Consider the following 20,914-nt stretch of genomic DNA (forward strand, 5'->3'; position numbering starts at 1 on the left):
TGATATTTTCACAAATATACTGAGAGCCGCAACCTTTAATTCACAGCATGTAAATCAGCATGAAGGTGCTGAGCTAGATTTTGGTTTAGTGTAATTTAAAGTGATGTACTGATGTCCCTGAGTGACAGTGCTGTAGTTCAAAGTGAGGGCTCAGAGATGAACTAACAGTCCTCTTTTACTGCCAACAGTGGGACAAACTGAGTGAGGAGACACTGTTGATGTTGACTGAATATACGTCAAATATCCCAGCTAACACCAATGTCAGCTAACACCAATGTCAGGGCAGCACACTGATCAGTGTATTTATGCTTGGTAGCTAGTTAGATCACACCATTAACGTTAGCTTATGTTCACTCACTCTGGTTTTTGCTGCTTCTCCTAATGAGGAATGATAGATTTCTGTGTCTGTGTTGATTTCCTCACAGTGCTAATCTAAAAAAGGTGATTCTGTTCATCTGGACATAATGTTTTCAGTGGGAAAAACGCTTTGTCACTTATCCAAGTGACTTCTTCAGTCTCGGCTGAATGCAGGTTTCCCCTACATTAATTAATGATATGCTTGTAATGCTTAATGAATGACCACGAGCACCATTCAGAGAGAGTTGGGTAATGGCTGCAATCACAGGATTGTAAGATTGTGAAAGATATACCCTTAGGTCACCTCCTCAATTCAGAGATGGTATTTCCCTTTTTTATGTAGATGGCTTCCTTGACTTGTGGTAGGCAACTGAAAACACAACATCCAGAACACACTGGATTTTGTTGAGAAGGTGAGAGATGTTATTATGGAGGCAGATTAAACAATGGTCTCATTTGATGTTACAGTTCTCGTCACTTGTGTTCCAGTTACTAAAGCAGTGCAGGTAGTTCTTACGAGATCGCAGGATGACCCCAAACTCTGCAACGCGACCACTCTCAGCACAGAACAAGTGTGTTTGCTCTTGGAAATGTGTCCTCTCAGCACTGGCAGAGGTGGCAAAAGTACTTAACTTAAAAAAAGTACTTAAGTAGAAGTAGAGATACTAGTGTTAAAAAATACTCCAGTAAAAGTTACTGATTAACTTCTTTACTGAAGTAAAAGTGAAAAAGTACCAGCTCTGAAATGTGCTCAGAGTCAGAAAGTAAAAGTAGCTCCTTAAAGAACATTTCTACCATCTATTTTTATGCATAGCTGAACTGAACCTTGTCCCATATTAATGCAATAATAAAATAGTATTAGTAGTTTGTATTCCTAACTTTAATTGTAATAAAGTTACTCAGCGTGAATCAGGTAAGTTTTTGAAAAAGCTCTATTTTCTGTTGCCTGAGGGTGACTTGTCCCTACTCATTTTTCTGTTTAGAGGCAGAGGTTAAAGTGGGATTCAGCCAGTGGGTGAACACTAAAATCAGTTGTAATAGCTCAGCATGGAGAAAAATGAGACAATAATTTCTGTTGAGAGTTCCAGTAGATTTTTTAATTTACAGGCTGTGATCAGCTGACCTGCTACTCTTTGTGGATGTACACAACTGAATTCAAAAAGATGCTGATTTTGTGGAGAACAGCTGGTTTAATCTGCCTTCTATCTCTCTGCTGTGCCTCTTCAAGCGCGCTGCCCAAAGCTATGAGTTTTGTTTTTCCAAGGGCTCAGGTGTGGACAGCTTGCTTACTTTTTATTGCACCTTTCTGCATCTCCGTGCTACTGTGATTTTGGCCTCTAGTCTCCTTCTCTATGGAGGGTGTTACTCCTGAGCCCGTTCTCACTCCCGAGGCGTAACATCCCGACGTTTTGTCACGTCCTGCGGCGTTCCTGAGGAACGCGAAAGGTGACCTTCCACGTTGTTATGGTACACGGCGGTTTCCAGCCCTGTACTGCAGCCCTAAACTTAACCTTATCACTAAGCCTAACCATAACCTTATGCCTAACCTTAACCATAACCTTATGCCTAACCATAACTTTATTCCTAACCTTAACCATAACCGTATCCCTACGCCTAAACCTAACCTTATCCCTAAACCTAACCATAACCTTATGCCTAAACCTAACCATAACCGTATACCTAAGCCTAAACCTAACCTTATCGCTAAACCTAACCATAACCTTATTCCTAACCTTAACCAGCACTTTAATGAGGTGAAATAGTGTTTTCTAAAGCGATTTTAAGGGAAAAAGCGAAGATGTGTAGATTGAGTCCAAACGGTTCTCATGTGTCCGCAGTTTTCCGATGTCGTGACGTAGGAACGCCTTGGGTGCCCGAAAACGTAATATGTTGACGATTTGTCACCTAGCGTAAAATGTTACGATTTGGGAGTGAGAACGGGTTGTACTCCTTGTGGCTGTTCAACTTGTAACCAAGTATCTCACTGATCACTCAACACCTTACGGAAATCCTTAAACCACACAGGTGGAGTAGCAACTCTTGCAATCCTTCTTAGAACCTCGGCATGCAGACTGGAACAGACGAGGATCAAGCCACCAACCTTCCAAGCAGTAGGTTACCTGCTCTACCTCCTGATTCACTGATCCACCTCACCAGGATCTAGAGACTTCCTGTGCTTTAATGGCAAGTATATATTCAAATGACTGTGGGGAAAATGTTGCGGCGGCGAGTGAAGCAACCATTACAGTGGCTATAATGGGGCCTTGACAGATATACAGAGCAGCCTGTATCCCACAGGGCAATAGCAATCCGCATGCCAAACATCCTTGGGTGAAATACTAACCACAAGTTGCTCTCTGATGCATCCATTGGAGTATGAATGTGTGTATGTTAGATAGAAAGCACTTACATACAAAGAGCATAGAAAAAAAAGTACTTGTGTGAATGGGTATGAATGGGTGAATGAGGCAAGTTGTATTAAAGATCTTTGAGTACTCAGAGTAGAAAAGCACTTTATAAGAACCAGTCCATTTATTATGGCCTAGTGTGTTACCAGTAGTGTTATTGGTGACTGTGGTCCCAGCTGCATTCAGCAAGCTCCTCTCATGCAGTTTTGTGCTAATCCACTACCTTTGTCATAATCAGCCTCACCCCATGAGGCCAGATCTTGCATGGAGCTTCAGACCAAATATGATCCATCCACCCATTTTCTTCAGCTTATCCAGGGCCGGGTCACGGGGGCAGCAGCCTAAGCAGAGAAGCCCAGACCTCCTTCTCCCCGGTCACCTCCTCCAGCTTGTCCGCGGGAACGCCTGAACCACCTCAACCTCAAGGTCGATCGGTAAATTCAGAGCTTTGCTTTTACACTCAGCTCTCTCTTCACCATGACGGACCTGTACAGCGTTTGTATCACTGAAGCCGCAGTGGCAATCCATCTGTCGATCTCTTGTTCCCTTCTCCCGTCACTCGTGAACAAGACCCCGAGACACTTAAACTCCTCCACTTGGGGCAGGAACTCATCCCTGACCGGGAGTGAGCACTCCACCCTTTTGGCTCAAGACCGTGGCCTCAGATTTGGAGGTGCTGATTCTCATTCCCACCGCTTCACACTCGGCCACAAACCATTTCAGTGTGAGCTAGAGGCCTTCACTCGAAGAAGCCAACAGAACCACATCATCTGCGAAAAGCAGAGATGAGATTCTGAGACCACCCAAGCAAAAGCCTTCTGCCACTTGGCTATGCCTAGAAATTCTGTCCATAAAAATTACAAGCAGAATTGGTGACAAAGGGGCAACCCCGGCGAAGTCCATCACCAACCACCAACAAGTCTGACTTCTTGCCAGCTATACAGACCAGGCTCTTGCAATGGTTGTATAAGGATCAAATGGCCTGTAACAATAGGCCAGATACCCTATACTCCCAAAGAACCTCTCACAGGACACTGAGGGACACGGATGAATGCCTTCCCCAGCTCCACAAAACACAGGTAGTCTGGTTGAGCAAACTCACATGCACCCTCAAGTATCCTTGAGCTGGTAAAGAGCTGATCCAGTGGTCCACGACCAGGGCAGAAACCGCATTGTTCCTCCTGTATCTGAGGTTCGACTAACGAACGGACTCTCCTTTCCAGCACCTGGCATAGACTGTCCCAGGGAGGCTGAGGTGTGTGATCCCCCTACAGTTGGAACACATCCTCATCCCCCTTCTTAAAGATGGGAACCAACACTCTGATGTACCAATCCAGAGATACCGCCCCTGATTTCCACGCAACATTGTAGAGGGGTGTTTAACCAAGACAGCCCTACAACATCCAGAGCCTTCAGGAACTCAAGGTGAACCTCAACCACCCCAGGGGTCCTGCCACCAAGGAGTTGTTTAAATGCCTCAGTGACATTACCCCTGGAGATAGAGAAGTCGTCCCCCTCATTCCCTGACTCTGCTTAATCCACGGAAGACGAGCTAATGGGCTTAAGCATGTCCTTGAAGTATTCCTTCCACTGCTCAACAATGTTCTCATTCGACGTCAGCAGCGCTCCACCCACAGTGCAGGTAGAGCACTGCTTTCCCCTCCTCAGTTGCCTGACGGTTTGCCAAAATCTCTTCGAGGCAGTCCGAAAGTCTTTTTCTATAGCCTCTCCGAACTCCTCCCACACCTGGGTTTTTACTTCAGCCACTGCTTGAGCCACGTTCCACGTAGCCTGTAGGTACCTATCAGCTGCCTCCGAAATCCCACAGACTAACCAAGCCTGACAATACTCCTTCTTCAGCCGGGTAGCTCCCCTCACTTCTGGTGTCCACCATTTGGTTCGGGGAATACCACCACGGCAAGCATCAACCACCTTGTGGCTACAGCTCAGTACAGTGGCTTCGGCAATGGAGGTGCTGAACATGGTCCGTTCTGACTGACTGTCACCAGTCTCCCTCAGAATGCTGTCCAAGCTCTGTCGGACGTGTGCTTTGAAGATCTTGGGGACCAGGGCCTCTGCCAGGCATTCCAAGCTCACCCTCACTGTACGTTTAGGTTTGTCCAGCATTCTCCCCTGCCACCTGATCCCACTCACCACCAGGTGGTGATCAGTCTACAGCTCAGCCCCTTTCTTTACCCGAGTGTCCAGAACATACGGCCGCAAGTCTGGTGATATGAATCGATCATCGACCTATGACATAGGGCGTCCTAGTCCCATGTGCATTTATGGACACTCTTATGTTTGAACATAGTGTTCGTTATGGACAAACTGTGATTTGCACTGAAGTCCAATAACAAAACACCACTCACGTTCAGATCTGGGAGGTTGTTCCTCCCAATCACACCCCTCCAGGTCTCACTGTTGTTACCCACATGATTGTTGAAGTCTCCCAGCAGGACAACAGAGTCCCCAGGTGGAGCACATGTAAGTACCCTGCCAAGGGTATTCAAGGAAAGCTGGGTACTCTGAACCACTGTTCGGCGCATGAGCATAGACGGCAATCAATACCCATTAAACAACCTGAAAGCGCAGGGAACAAACACTAGGATACTCACCCCACCCTGGTTCCAGATGTCAAGCCGTGCATTGAGGTGAGCCCAACTATATCTAGCCAGTACCTCTCAACCTCATGCCTCACGCAATAACTCAGGCTCCTTTCCCACCAGAGAGGTGACATTCCATGTCCCAGTTGCTAGTCTTGGTTGCCGGGGATCACTCCGCCAGGGCCTCTGCTCCTTGCTGCCGCCCGGCACACATTGCCCCCGACCTCTACAGCGCCTCCTGCAGGTGGTGGGCATACAGGACGATGGCCCAATATCCTTTTTTCGTGCTGTGCCCAGCCGGGCCCCATTGACTAAGGACTGGCCACCAAAAGCTTGCCCTCGGGGACCCTCCCCGGGCCTGGCTCCAGAGCAGGGCCCTGGTAACCCTATCCCGGGCAGGGTGAACTGTTCCCTTGATTGTAAACTCATAGGGGTCTTTTGAATCGCTCGTTGCCTGGTCCCTCACCCAGGACCAATTTGCCATGGGAGACCTTATCAGGGGGCAAAAGCCCCAAAACAACACAGCCCCTGGGATCTCTGGGACACACAAACCCTTCCACCATGATAAGGTAGCAATTCACAGAGGGGCGAGCATGATTTATGTTCATATTAAATTTATTCCATAACTGCAATGGATAACAGTTATCACCTTCTCACCAAGATTCCAGTGGTTTTGTAACCCATACCGGCCTTGTGCAGGTATACCATCTTGCCCCCGATGTTCTTTCACAGCTCATAGATCTTTCCCATAGTTGTGGAGAGGTTTGAATGAAAGAAATTGATTCTGTGGACAGGTATGTTTTCTACACATGAGAAATATCTGTAATCGATCAACTGATTGTAATCTGTGTCATATGGACACAGAGTCATTCTATGGGAGCCAGAATTTAAGGGGTCAAATACTTTTATCACTCAGTGCATGAAAATCAGTTCAGAACTTTTATATAATGTCGGGTGTTTGTCTTGGTTTTTGTTATTCTGTCTCTCTCTGTTAAAATGAAACTACCATAAAAATGAAAGACTGCTCATTTCTGTCTAAGCGAGCAAACTTACAAATTCACCACAGGATCAAATAATTATTTCATCAACTGTACATGCCACTGATGTCTACATCTTAAGTGCTACACCCTTAGGCTCTATGAGGAACAGAACAAGGTCTGATGAGGTAGAGGGTGTCAGAGTCACGTTCCAGGGTGAATAACATAATATTCTCAAATATGGGAAGACGGCTCAGATGTCAAGAATAGTGGGATTGAAAAAGTGTGTGTGCGACACTAAGTAGCCACGAATCTAAAAGAATCACTGACTTTAACATGTATGATTTATTTAAAAAAAAAGTTAAATTGAGTATATTGTAATTGGCACACAGTTATAAAGAGGAAAAAGTGAAGAGAAAATATTATGTAACATAATTGACTAATTAACTGAAATATATGTGAATGTTTTTTCTTCAACAAGAAGACAAGAGGTCAGCTACAAAAGGTGGAGTGTGGCCTCTCAGACACAGCAGTTTTCATAAGCACACTATTGGAATGATTCAGTTGATGCATAATTACATTAAATATTTTTTTCAAGCCAACTAATCTAAATCAAACAGGGCATAAACTTACCTCATAGTAGCTCTGTACAGCATTGATGAAGGCCTCATCAGCTACAATCTGAGTTTCTCCATTAAGAAACGCCTGGAAACGCTCCTTTACTGTCTGTAGCTGCTGCTTACTGATCTGTGGAAGACATTAATAGACAAAAGAAATAATAGGATGTTGTTGTTAGTGAAAAAGCACACAATTTTACAATGTATCAACTGCAGGTAAACTAAACCTTATGATTAAACTTGAATTGGTTGCTACAGTCAACAGCATACTGAAAAAATCCAGCTTCTATGACACTAAACATGCTACCAAAATACTGTCAAAATAGAGTAAAATGGAAGACTTTTTCCAAATCAAGAAACAATGTCTGCTAGAAATTAATTTTCTATACAACTAAAAATAGTTTTCCCAGTTCCAAGGAAGATATGACATAATTTCATTTTTGGATTATCAGTAAGAACAAGGGCAACAACCTTGTCATCCTTCTGGTACACAAAGGTAGGCGCACACTTTACACTAAACCAGACAAACTATCATCAAAAAAGTTTGTCACTGCTTAGATACAAAAATACATAAGAGTCCCTGAAACAAGATCCAGGTCGTGGTTTGTCAGGTGATGTGAGGTTTAGAGAAACTAAAGTCCCCCACTGTCTTTGTCCTCACAGCTGAGAGGAGGTAAAAGATCTCAACATCCAGCCTTATGTGATTGAAAATAATTAGAGTGCTGAAACAGAGCTTTCCCCTATTTGATAACAATAAAGCATTTAAAAATGCTGTTGCCAATCCAAGCAAACATGATTTTAAATGAAGGAAGGAGTATTAATGGTTGAAGATGGAACCATAATTCATATGTGATTTTGCTGATAGTTAATTATCCTTCATTCTAATCAGAATATAATCATGTATACTAAAAATGAATAGGTGTAAGTTTAACACGTATAATAAATAAGAAAATATTATCTATGAAATATGACAGCCTGTGCAGAGTCTGACCTTGGTGTGTAGGTGTGTGTGGTGCAGAGTGGGGGTGAAAGCGACACACAGGAGCCACTGAATGTCTGACTATTTAAATATAATGATTAATAAAAGGAAATGGCATTGAATAAATGGTGACTGACAAACACAGAGTTTTAAAAAGTAAAAAAAAATGTATTCCTCTGTATTTGAATTAGAAAGTGATTATGTTAGAATGAATGTTCATGTGAGAATGTGCTAAAGACAAATCTAATTGAGGTAGAATTACATAAACTGAATGGAACATGAAACGAATTATATCCATATGTGATAGAATTTTTCTTAAGTGATTATAGAGTTTTAACTTTGTGGTAAATCATGTAAGTCAGATAGATAGCGAAAGGATGATAAAGTGATCAGGTGATTAGATGTTAATAATGTGATTGGATGTTTAGATGTCATCTCAGAAGATGTGACATCCAGTAGCAGAAGGTGGAGAATTGGTGAAGAAGAGATACAGGGTTCTTCCCTTTTGTCTTCTGTGAGATGAGCAGTTCGGCAGATTGGATCTAAGAAACCTGCAAAAATGGGTAAATCAGCACTGATGTCATTAATAAGTAGGAAACTCACAGTTTTGTTTTCTACTTCGTTAGAGAAGATGTTTTCTATGAATATTGCAGACTGAGCTGTAATCCTGCTGGGTTTAGTGTTGATTGGACACCGTCCCAGGCTGTACTTTGTATGTACTGTTGTTTGGATTTAATAAGTCTATGTTTAAATCTCCACAAACACAGACATGATGAGAACAAGAAAAGAAAGGCAGCATTGTTGACATTAAATATTAATAATACTTCTACAAATCTTCTAGAATCTTCTATAAATGCCCAGTGGTACCTACAATTTCCCATAGCTCTCAGTAGCCTTGTTTAAAGTGTTTATTTAAACTTGAATTGCTTGACATTGTATGCCTACAAGCCAGCGAAGTTGAAATTTCGATTAATATTTCACAAAACCTCATTCTACTGTATCTTGTGAAGAGTTAGATGACAAACAAAGATTAGTACTGCCAATTCATTATATGGCCAGATTTGAAATATGGTCATAATTTCTCCTGTTTCTGCCTGAGATATGACCACTCCAGTGAAAAGACCAATAAGAGGCTCTGTCTGTGCTGGAAAATTCCATAGTCTACTCCCTTGGTAACGGTTACCATGGTCACTGCAGCAGAGGAAGCAGTATGCGATTACAGCTTCCTTATTAGGGGTCAAAGTTCATATGAATTACAGTAAAACCAGCTGTGTCTTATCCTTAAGACAGCAGTGCATGATAAGATACTGTTAATTAAGAGGTCAGATAGTTGTAAGCAGCCAGTGCACATACTATAGTTTAGTCTTTCATAGTTCCAGCAGCTTTACACTGATACACAGATATTTTGAGATATGACATCAGGCAGACATGTAAACGCATACTGTGCAGAATTTTACAGAATTGCCTTTCTGCATAGAGAGCAACTCATTTAGTGTTACAACAACGATTTTTGTGCAACTATTTTTCCTTCCAAACCTACTGACTAAATTACTGGGGAAAGATAAGATAAGATAAGATAAGATGACCTTCATTAGTCCCACAGGTGGGAAATTTGTTTCGTTACAGCAAAAGTGCAAAGTTATGTAGCAGAAATTAGAAAACACTGGAATGCAATAAAATAAAATAAAATACTATATACAATAGAATAAAATAGAATAATATATACATTAGAATAAAATAGAATACAAATGCTATATACAACTGAGTAAGAAAATACAAAAGTACAACTTTGTCAGAGAAAGAATTGCACATATAGCAGTCTTATCGCACATGTGTGGGTTTGATCAGCTGCAAAAGTTTTTGTTGTACAGTCTGACAGCAGGAAAGGAAAGGAAGACACCAAATCAGCAAGCTTGTACAGTCTCCATGTGGGAAGTAATGCTGAATTCTGGCATAAAAAACTCCCCTATATATGTGCTAGAAATATCCAGCATGAAAATGAATAGAGTAGATAGCTGAATCCTTGACACTCACACCAAAGACAAGCATTCACATCTTACTCCAATCTTTGGTTTAGCCAACAAATTTTAAAAAATAATAAGCACTAATTATCTTACTTCCCTTTTGATGTATGAGAAAATCATGTATGTCAAGTATACTTGGGCAAGATACCAACCCCAATTTGTTCTCCACCAGAGTGTGAATGTTAGACAGAAAGCACTTAAGCATTAAAAAAGGTGACAGTGTGAATGGATGAAGGGCTTTGATAGCCTGCTCAGGTAGAGCAGAAGAAGTGCTATATAAGAACCAGTTCATTTAGCATTTATTAAACCCACACCTTAAATATAGTTCAAATGTTTTTTCTGCTTCTTGATTCCAAAGTCTTCCTAATACTTGTTCCATGGCACATGTTTGTATTATTACACCTGGCACAAACAGAAAAACATCCTGATCATATCACATTGTACATATGTTTGACTTCTGAGAGCCTGTGAAGGTATACTTAATGCAGGAAACTCAACTTGCCAACAATACACAGATAGTTTTCTGATCACATTCACCCAATTTGAGGCAATGAGGCATACAAAACTGTGGCATAACATGACCTTATTCACTTCTTTTTTGTGTCTTTTTAAATACGCTGTGTGAGTACAAGAAAATAATTATTAGAATATAATGTGCTTAAATTTGCTTAGATGAGGGGGTCCAGCTGTAGATCAGAGGAATAGGAAAGGATTTGTGAATGTCTGTGTTTCAGTTTGGTTTAGCTATAGCCCTGAGAGTGTGTGTAATTGTGTAGAGCGAGAGGAATTTATTGACACTGGGGGTCTGCCTGTCATAAAAGGAGACAGGAAGCTACAGTTAGGACTGTATGGAACAGATAGGAAAGAGAGGAGAAGTCTGTTACCTTTGTCCCTGAATGTCATAAAGGCTCATAACTGTCACAACTTAGAAGTAGGTTTGCAGGAGACCCTCCACATGCTTAGCTGTAAAAGTAAGACAACAAGAGGCCAATGGCCCAGTGGAAACTGCCAAATGGAAGTAGAGTGGGGGTCTCAGTGCTTGTGACCTGGTAACCATGTTTTGTAGAGGAGTTTGGTGTAGCTTAGGTGAGGGGAGATGAACTTTTATGACCAGCAGGAAGTAACATACACAGAGACACACACACAGTGCTTTAACTGTTACGACACACACACCCACATACACTCACTCAAGTGCACACATACGCAGACACAGGTACGCGCACACGCAGGCACTCACGTGGTCGCACATACATACACAAACCCAGTGTTTTGGGTTTACAACACACCATGTGGGTTTTATGATGGGGGGTTCGCTTCTATAAAACTGGTTGTAACAGACAAAGAAGTTGAGATCTGCAGAGAGACACCAGGCCCTGTACATCTCCCCTTCTAGAAGGTGCATGCGTAACTGAAGATGAAAAAAGGTTTTGTGAAATAACTGCTGAGTTCCGGTGCCATCTCTGGAGGTCTGAGGAATAAAAAGATCTGGGGTGAAACTAAAAAAAACACAACACCTGACGGGGTTTTACTGGAAATTTGGCAAAATCTTCTGCTTATAGTACTAATTACAGTACTTTGTTTGTTTTTTTCCATGTGCACCGTGTGAGTGGTAAAAAATATCAGCTACATTATAGCAGCTCCACTGTGCTTTTTAATGTTTTTAAGTGTTTCTATTGGTAGTTCCTTGGTACATTGTTAAGTATCAACTTTTTGACTATGGTTGCCCAATTGTATTTCATTTTTTGCTCTTTGGGCATTTTAAAACTTTAAAATAACTCAGTTGTTGGACAACTAACTAACCTCACTTGTGTCATCTTTTGGTGCTCTAAAAACTAAAATTTTACAATTTTGTCATCTTTGTATTTTTGTACAGTAGTGCTCTATAGGGATGCATATCGGTGGTTTTTATTTTGCAAAGTGCTGTTTTTATGAAGTTGAATTTTGCACCACTTGGGACTTGGGAGACCAGTGATCCCAGCAGAGGTAAAGAGAAAGTGGGGACACTGCAAAACTGGAGTAAAGCGTTGGGAGCATTAAAAAAAATGGTACAAACCATCTGTTACTATGGGAAATGTCAGATGGAAAAGCGAACGGTCCTGACTAAACTATAGTGGGAGTACTGGCAGTGTAGCTACATGCCTTACAGAGACATGGCTGAATAAATGTTGCACACACTCGCTCGTCACTCTGGATGTCTTTCAGCTCGGATGGGTGGATAGCGTGCATTGGAGCACGGTAAGAGGAAGGGATGGGGAATAGCGACATTTGCAAACAAAAGGTGGTGCAATCCTGGACATACCTGTGTTAAAGAGCAATGCTCCACAAAGGACACTGAGCTACTGACCCTTAAAATGCTGCTACATGACCCTCCTATGGAGCTATCACACATTGTCCCAGTAACTGTATATTCCTCTGTTGGCAGATGCAACGACTGCATGTGAGCTCTTACATGGTGTGGTCTCTCAGTTACAGGCTCCCCACACACAGTCCCTCCTCATCATCTCTGGGGACTTCAATCATCCTGTCCTCTTTTCTCATAACACTCATGCTCTGTACAAGAAGGTCCAAAGTCATTGCTACCTGCTGGGCAGGCAGAAGTATTTTGGGGTATGCAGAACATAACTGAGGATCTTTTATGACACTGTGATGGCTTCTACAAATATATTATAAACACCAAAATAACATAAGTCTCCTCAGTAAATGGATACAATGACTGAGTCATCAGAGAACTTCTGGAGGTGACAACTGTCACTCTGAAGTGGGTGAACAGCAACTGGGGAAACCCCATGCTACAGACTATCACTTCAGACATACAATCATGGAGTATATGTTCCCTGGGGTATGTAGTCTTGGGGACAGGGGTTTTACACAAGGCTGAGAGCCTCTGCAGACTGAGGCTAGGTTTAAAGACATGCAGAATGATTCCACAAAGTTTGTCTAAGCAGTCCCTGAGCAGCTCATACCATGTGGGCCCTTTGCTTTCACCATCTTTTACAACATATTTCTTCTTTCTTTCTTGATTCAGTGTAAAGAGAGTGTTGCTGGTGGAGGCAGCAAATCTGTTAAAATATATTCAGTTGGTTTACCTACTGCCAGTCTCCAGATTAGGAGTGGCTGTGGCTCTTCAATCGGAAGGTCGGTGGTTCGATCCCAGGCTGCCTCCTGGCTGCATGCCAAATATCCTTGGGCAAGATACTAACCCCATGTTTGCCTACTGGTGGTGGTCAGAGGGCCCGGTGGCGCCAGTGTCCGGCAGCCTCGCCTCTGTCAGTGCGCCCCAGGGCAGCTGTGGCTACAATGTAGCTTGCCATCGCCAGTGTGTGAATGTGAGAGTGAATGGGTGAATGACTGAATGTAGTGTAAAGCGCTTTGGGGTCCTTAGGGACTGAGTAAAGCGCTATACAAAATGCAGGCCATTTACCATTAGAAAAATAGTTTTTTTTTTAAGAACACCATTGTGGCACATTCATAGATGGAGCCTGGTCAATGCTTATTTAGTGAGCCACAAATACACAACAGTGACAAGACAGATTTAAACGGTTTTACTACTGTTTACTTTCACTGCCACTATGTTGGATTGTTGTTAGACTCAGGGTTGGTGTGGCTGCTCGAAATTCCTGAAAAAGAAATTCTTGTTTAAAGGGTTTTTCACATGAAAACTCTTATAGGAACCTTGGAAATTCTGACTTTATAAGATATGATGCAAGTTCTCAAGCTATCCATATCCTTCCCATGTGAACTACAGTACTTCCCAGTCCATGATGCAGTTTGTGTGTGCAATGCTGGCTTTGTCAGACCATCTCCTCGTGTACTTATTAGCTGGCAGTTGTGAAAATAAGTAGCAGATGGACTAGACTGCGGTCGAAATGGCTCAATGGAGGGAGGTATTATGAGTTGTGTGTGTTCTTTGTATTTGCATTAGAAAGATCCTAGTTTTATTGTCTCTGATATAACACTTTACATATTGTACAGGGAGAGTGCCAGACAGGAAGACATGATTAAAGTAACCCAAGATTGAAACCAGAGTTTGGAGATGTGATGCCTGCAGCGATCACACTACAGTGTGCAGGAGCTCACAAGTTGCAGCAGCAACAGTTGATGGGAGATGTACACAGTTATTGCCATTAGATCTGAGAACACCCTTGAGAGATAAAAAGGCCTCATGCTAACTGCTAGCAGCTCAATATTTAGAGTTCAGCATTGTTCTTTACATAAATGTGACACGGGTTACACCAACAAACATTACAATTTCTCAGCCCTTTCTCTTACCACTCTCTTTTGCTCTCGTGTCTCCTCTCATAACTTGGAAACCATCCAGTGCCACATAAGAGGCTGGAATTAATTCCTTTAGGCTTGTCTCTGAGAGGCACATGATGCTACACTCCCAGTGTATCCTCTGCAGTGTGGTCAGTGCAATTAGCTCTTCAATCTTACTGTGGAGAGATTTCATGTTTCCCATGATGAAGGTTTATACTGAGTCCTCTTTTCCCAGCACTTTACTTCAGCTCTGCAGTACTTATCAAATTAGCAAATTTATTCACTCAAGTGAAGCTAAGTAGCTAGCATCACAATGGAGACCCAAGATTTAAAATTACACGACTGTAAGTTAAAAAGTTTGATGACATAGTCCACACCAGACCTTTATTTATGTTGTTATATATATGAGATAGCAATATACTGCATCAGGTTGTATGTTTAGGAGTATATGGACCTGGAAGACAGCATGTACCATACTGTGGTTGGTACAATACTTACTGTCCCCTCTTGAATTTGTATGTTTGCTCACTTAGAAACTTCACCAACACCATGGGAAGGATCAAAGAGCAGTCAAAGGATGGACAACATTAATGCTCAAATGGGCTACAAGGTGACAAGTGTTGGTGTGATTTTTTGGAAATCGAAGAAATAAAAAATGACCATAAATAATCCTTGATCTGGAGCTTTATAAGATCTTGCCTCATGGATGATGATGAGAAAGGTGGTGGATCAGCCCAAAACTATGTGGCAGGAGCTTGTTAATAATCTGAAGGCAATTGGGACCACAGTCACCAAAAACACACAGTTGGTAACACACAAACTTTAATAGATAGAAATCTTGCAATGTGCACAAAGTCATTGTACAGGCCCTTCTTAAGTTTGCCAGTGAACATCTAAATGACTCTGAGAAAGCTTGGGAGAAACTATTTTGGCCAAATGAAAACAAATTGAACTCTCTGGCATCAACTTGATGTGTTTGGGGGAAGAGAAATGCTAAATTTGACCCAAAGAACATCATCTCCATAGTTAGGCACAGAGGTGGAAACATTATGCTTTGGGGCTGTTCTTCTGCTAAGGGCAGACACAGTGTTTCAAAGATTTACAATGACCCTAGATTTATCTGAATTTAATAGCTGGAAATTAGAGGTCAACCGGGCTTTTATGTCTTAAAGACATTCCTGCAGTTAAACGAATTGCTGTGTGTCAAAAGGCTTCATGGTTAGATAAAACCAGAGATATCACATCGAGATACAACAACAAGAACCTAGTAAGATAGAGGGATTGAAAGACCAGTATAATCGGTTCCAGGAGTCTTAAGGAAAGAGACATCAAGCTCTGGAAGAGCAAATAGAAGTTTTGCGAAGTGAAGTCAGCCTTCATCCAGCCTTCAGCCTACTGTGATACTTAGGAAAGATTTCCAGATCTGGGATCAGATAGAGAAGGATGGGCAGAAATTCTTTCCTAGCTGACCAGTTACAATGACCCTTCATTTGACACTCATGTACAGCATATCTGAGGATAGGCAGGCTCCTTCACCTGCTGTTTTGAATTTTGTTTAAAAACACTCTTTTACTACCTTGCCTTTGACCAGGAGATGACTGTGATCTTACTTTTAATGTACTCTTTTATTGTTTCATTTCTACAGCTCTTTTATGTTCTGTACCCTCTGGCCTGTGTTTCTTTTTATGTTTGGTGTTATTGTACAGCACTTTCCTCAGCACTGTGACTGTTTTTAAAAGTGCTTTAAAAAGTGCTTTTCTTACAGGAAAGTCAGTGGCAGAGATTAGCTCCTCTTCATCTCAACTTCAAAGTTTTGTGGAACTCTTGTAATTCATGCCTGAAGAGAAAACCACCAGAGTCTCATGACCATCATCACAACTACCTGTCTTTTTAACCTTAGACTTCGTGTATCTTGAGACTTGAAACCACATCCTATTGGTGATGGACAAATGTACATGTTTGGCACAAGCTTATGCAACAAAAAACAATTCTGCAAAAACAGCAGTGGAGAAACTTTTCAATCACTTTGACCCACTGCCCTCCCGTTGGCGCCTCAGGGCAATCAGGTCCCACGCCTCCAGACTCACAAATGGCTACTTCCCCTGGGTCATTTGGACAAACACTCTCACCACACCCCACCCAACAATCTGAGCCATGGTCTGAGTAACCCCATCAGTCAGGCCACTCACACATGGACTCTAAGACAAATTCCTTTGCACTACTTCCAAGCACTTTGCAACCTATCCTTAAATGCGTGCCTTTTCTATTGTGTGCCTTTGTCTTGTTTTGTATATTTCCCTCTTGTTTGTATGCAGTTCTCCTGTCTGTATTTCTCCTGTTTGGTATTTATAATTTATTTCTGCACAGTTGGTGTGGAGCACCCACAAATTTGGTTATTCTATTCTCTGAACTTCAGATTCCCATCAAGAATCTGGACACCAATAGAGACTTTGGGAAAAATGGCAGAAAAATCTATTTTTAAAAAAAATAGCCAGTTGAAGCAACGAATTGATTATCCAAGCTCAACGGCTGCGCTTGTAATTGCTAAAGGTTGTTATGGTCTTGGGACCCTGATCTCACCCTAATCAAGCTGTATTTGAAAAAAAAAGTGTGAAAGACCCACAAACAAACACAAAAAGCAAAGACAGCAAAGGTAGGCAAAGCATCACAAAGGAGAATACCACGCCTTTGGTGGGGATTATTAGTGATGGTAAATTCGATTCTTTTTACTGAATCGAGTTTGAATGAGTCACTCACCAAAATGAATCAGGTTTTTTGAGTTATTTGAGTCACTGAGTCAGTTGCCCAGAGAGTGCAGAAAATGTACATTTTCACTCAAACTTAATTTGTTTCCCTTTTCATATAAATCCTAATGTTAAGATAAGTGATTGAAAAAGAAAAACAACTATTTTTATAGAGCAAAAAAGAGCAAAAAAAATTAAGATTTCTTAAGGGAACATTTATTTATTTATTATTTTATTTTATTAGTATTTTCCTCAGATGTGTCAAATATATATTTTCTCATTTAAATGTCCACTGAGCTGTGAGCCAGGGGGCGGTAATGCTCCTTAACATTGGTTGCCAACCAAGAAGAAGAAGAAGAAGCTGTGAGCCAGGAGGGAGGGGGTGAGTGATTTGTTCATGCTACGATTCAGCACAGGAAGGGAGGGGGTGAGTAGCTCAAATGTGCTGTTAGCATGTTAGCAGAGCGATGCTACTGTGAACTGAGGGGCTATTGTCTTGATGTGAGCTTCTACTCAGGGTTTTTTCTTCCAGTTCAGAGCAGAAATGTTTTTGTTAAGAAACTGGCTGTTGTTTTTTTCCACACAATTTTAATTATAAGCTAGATATATTTCTACTAATGAAATGAGTTTGCTAACAGCAACAGGGATGAATCAGTGAATGAGTCAGTTGGGCTTGTGAATCATGATTCACGAGTCAGTAAAGTGATTTTCAAGTATTGAACATGATGATTCATGGTTCATGATTCGCACATCACTAGGGATTATAGTTCAAGACTTCAGGAATCCAAAATCTGTAAGGAATATTACATAAGTGTTAAAATATTTCTATTTATAATTGTTAATTTATGCAATTGCAGTCAAGTCCATGCAATCTGGAGACTTTGTTAGCAAATGCATGACATTCTTTAAAGGTAATCACAATAATTTGCTCAACCCCTTTAACCCTTAGGAGAGCCTCCAGGTGGTGCTACTTTTTATTTTCTGCAAGGGTGCAATGCTACTGAAATGTGTCTGTCGCAATTGATGTTGGATAAGCAGCTGTTTTCAGCAGCTGTGAACACACCCCGTCTGGGCTTGCTGCGTTCCTTGGCCGTTGCCTCCTCACTTGGTCTACAGTTATGCAGGGAGGGGTCTGTGGGGAGGAGGATTCAGGAGGAGTATCAAATGAGGGTGTTGTGCACTACACTTACAGTGAGTCCTGGGTCTGACTGGGCCCTCCTCCCAGTAGGACACCCCTGAAATACCTCACCTAGGAGGTGTCCAGGAGGCATCCTAGTCAGATGCCATCTGAACTATCTCCTTTTTTTGTGGAGGAGCAGCAGTTCTACTGCAAGAACCCCTAGAATGACTAACTCGAGAGCAAGTTTCCTTCTAAATTTCCCTTAGTCTGGCAGTTGATTGAATGTTGGGGTGGATATAGTTTTCTTCTGCGGTGGGGTCGGGTGGGCTGCTTGGGCCTCTGTGGGGCTTTGCGGTGCTGCTACTGTTGGCACCGGTCTGGATGGGCCCAGGCTCGGGCCTCCTGCCCTTGGTGGATTCCAGGGAATGGGGGTGCCTAACAGGGTCAGTGGAGGAGCTGGCTCCAGGGAGGGTGGACCCCCCCCCCAATTCCCTCCCCATCCCCCACTGCCTCCCGCTCCATCACATCACCACACATGTAGGGCCTTGAGGTACAGGTGCCTCACTGAGGTGCAGGGGAGGCATCCCTTCTCTGTCCCCTTCTGGTCACCTGTGCCTCTAATTTATTCCACAACCTAGACATTCACATTACTTACACATTACTTAATTACACCGTCCAGAGGACGGTCTGTTTATTCAACCTCAACTTTGGTGCCGGTGCCCACCTCTCAATTTTAAAGACAAGTAGACACTGGGACAGGGACAGTTTTCCAGTTTCATTGTACTATTGTAACATGTATGACTGTGCAATGACAGTAAAGTCTTATCTTATCTTATCTTATCTTATCTTATCTTATCTTATCTTATATTGAGGGTTCTCATGAGGGGAACCCTCGTGAGTTGCTATCTGGCAGAGAGTACCATGCTCCTCCCATGTTTTAAATGCACTTTAGAACAGAGCGGGCGGAGTGAGATATGGGGTGTTAACACCCCCGTTCTCTATCTGGGGCAGGGGGCCAGGAGAAGGAGCTGGCCGTCTGATGGGGGTCTGGGATCGTGGGTCTCTCTGCTACAGGACCAGGGGCGGTCTGCTTGTCTCCACCCCAGAGTAAAGGGAAACATCTCCTGGGTGTCCGGGCAGATTACCCCTCTGGGTGTGATGGTACCTGGACCTGGGATTATAGAGGGGAGTGTGAGTGTGTGTACAGTGTTCATTTCTGTTTGTCTTCACACTGGGCGAGTGCTGAGGGTGGGAATGCATGTCTGTGCCTGTGCTCTTGTTCTCTTGGGGGCCTCTAGATGTCTGGGACCTGGATCTTCAGGTCCTGTGGCGAGGGGGGTGGGGGCTATGACCTACTATTAGACAGTAACATGAAGAAACCTTGTTAATACAAGCACGTTCAAAGATACACATTATATTGGTTGGCTGCTGCCTCTAAGCATATTGTGCGTTGTCGGTCTATGCTGCTCGGTAACATTCAATATTCATTATTTACTGTTACTTATGCTTATGTAGGTTGTTGCTGTGGTTTCCCTACTGTGTTGTTCTCTTTTTGTCTCTTTCCTATCCGCCGGTCCTATCTGTTCCGATTGTAATAGCTTAAAAGTAAAAAAATAAATAAATGCATAATAAAGATCAATCAAGTGGACCCGTATGGTAAATCTGTAATGATCCACTTTCGAAACTAAATTGTCTGGCATTTTTCTTGGCCTTCAGACAACAATTCTGGATTGCTACAGTGCCAGATGGGACAGGAAAAAAACCCCAGATTTGTTCAGTTCAGATAAAACTACTCCATTGGGTGATTCTAACATTCATGGAGGCACTAAAAACAACAACCTCAAGACTACATTTAATCTTTTATTAGTTTCACTTGACTTCTCTCTAATGTAAATGAGTCCAACCCCATTTTAATCACTCTCTGGATCTTGTTCTGACATGTGATATAGAAACAATTTTTTAATGGTACTCTTTGAAACCCCTGTTTTGTCTGATCATTCCTTAACAACATTTAAATTTAAGGCAATGGATTAAACAGCAGTGGGGAATACATTTCATGACAGTAGATCTGGCTCAGGAGGCAGGTCATCTAATGATCAGAAAGTTCAATCCCTGGCTGCTTCAGTTAATGCTAGTATGAATGGGTGGATGAGACTTGCTGTATAAAGACTGAGTGCTCGTATTTCAGAACTCGTAGTAGAAAAAGTGCTAAGAACAATTTCTTCTTATTATATCTTTAGTCCCATGACCCAACAAAAAGCAGAGCCACTATGCAACCTTAATTACCACAGACATTGATTATCTTATTAATAATGTTGCATTCTCATATGACCCTGCAGACATGTGCTCCTCTGAAAAAGAAAGTCTCAAACCAGAAATGCTTGACTACCTGATATAACTCACAAATGTGCATCTTAAAACAGAAAATAATGGGAGAACATGGTGTCTCACAAATTTAGAGGATCTTCATCTGAGGAACAAAGTAAAAACAGCAACAACAAAGAACTTCAGGTTTCTTTTCAGCACAGTAGCCAGTTTAACAAAGAGTCAGAGCTAAATAACTCCTTTAACCATAACTAGTAATGACTTAATGAATTTCTATACAAATACAATTTTATCCATTAGAGAAAAAAAAATCATAACCATCCCACAGACATATCATTATGTACAGTAACCTCTTAAACTCTGGCTCTCTTCCACAATGTATCTTTTGTCATGGCTCCCTCCCCTCACCTCCAATTTTTCTGTCTAGTGTTATAGGATCTTTACATTACAATATAAAGTGCAGCGACTGTTGTGATTTGGTGCTAAATAAATAAAACCAAATT

General features: G+C 42.0%; 1 protein-coding gene across 2 annotated transcripts in view; it reads right to left on the reverse strand.

The window, feature by feature from the left end:
* Nucleotides 1–20,914, reverse strand: part of cadpsa (Ca2+-dependent activator protein for secretion a) — a 318,715-nt gene that overhangs the window by 273,886 nt on the left and 23,915 nt on the right. For both annotated transcript variants that reach the window (XM_063474914.1, XM_063474915.1), the window contains exon 2: nt 6,979–7,092. In XM_063474914.1, the coding sequence (XP_063330984.1) occupies nt 6,979–7,092 (114 nt within the window). The remainder of the gene's footprint in view (nt 1–6,978; nt 7,093–20,914) is intronic.

The sequence above is a fragment of the Pelmatolapia mariae genome, linkage group LG5, assembly GCF_036321145.2.
Source record: "Pelmatolapia mariae isolate MD_Pm_ZW linkage group LG5, Pm_UMD_F_2, whole genome shotgun sequence".
Taxonomy (NCBI): Eukaryota; Metazoa; Chordata; class Actinopteri; order Cichliformes; family Cichlidae; genus Pelmatolapia; species Pelmatolapia mariae.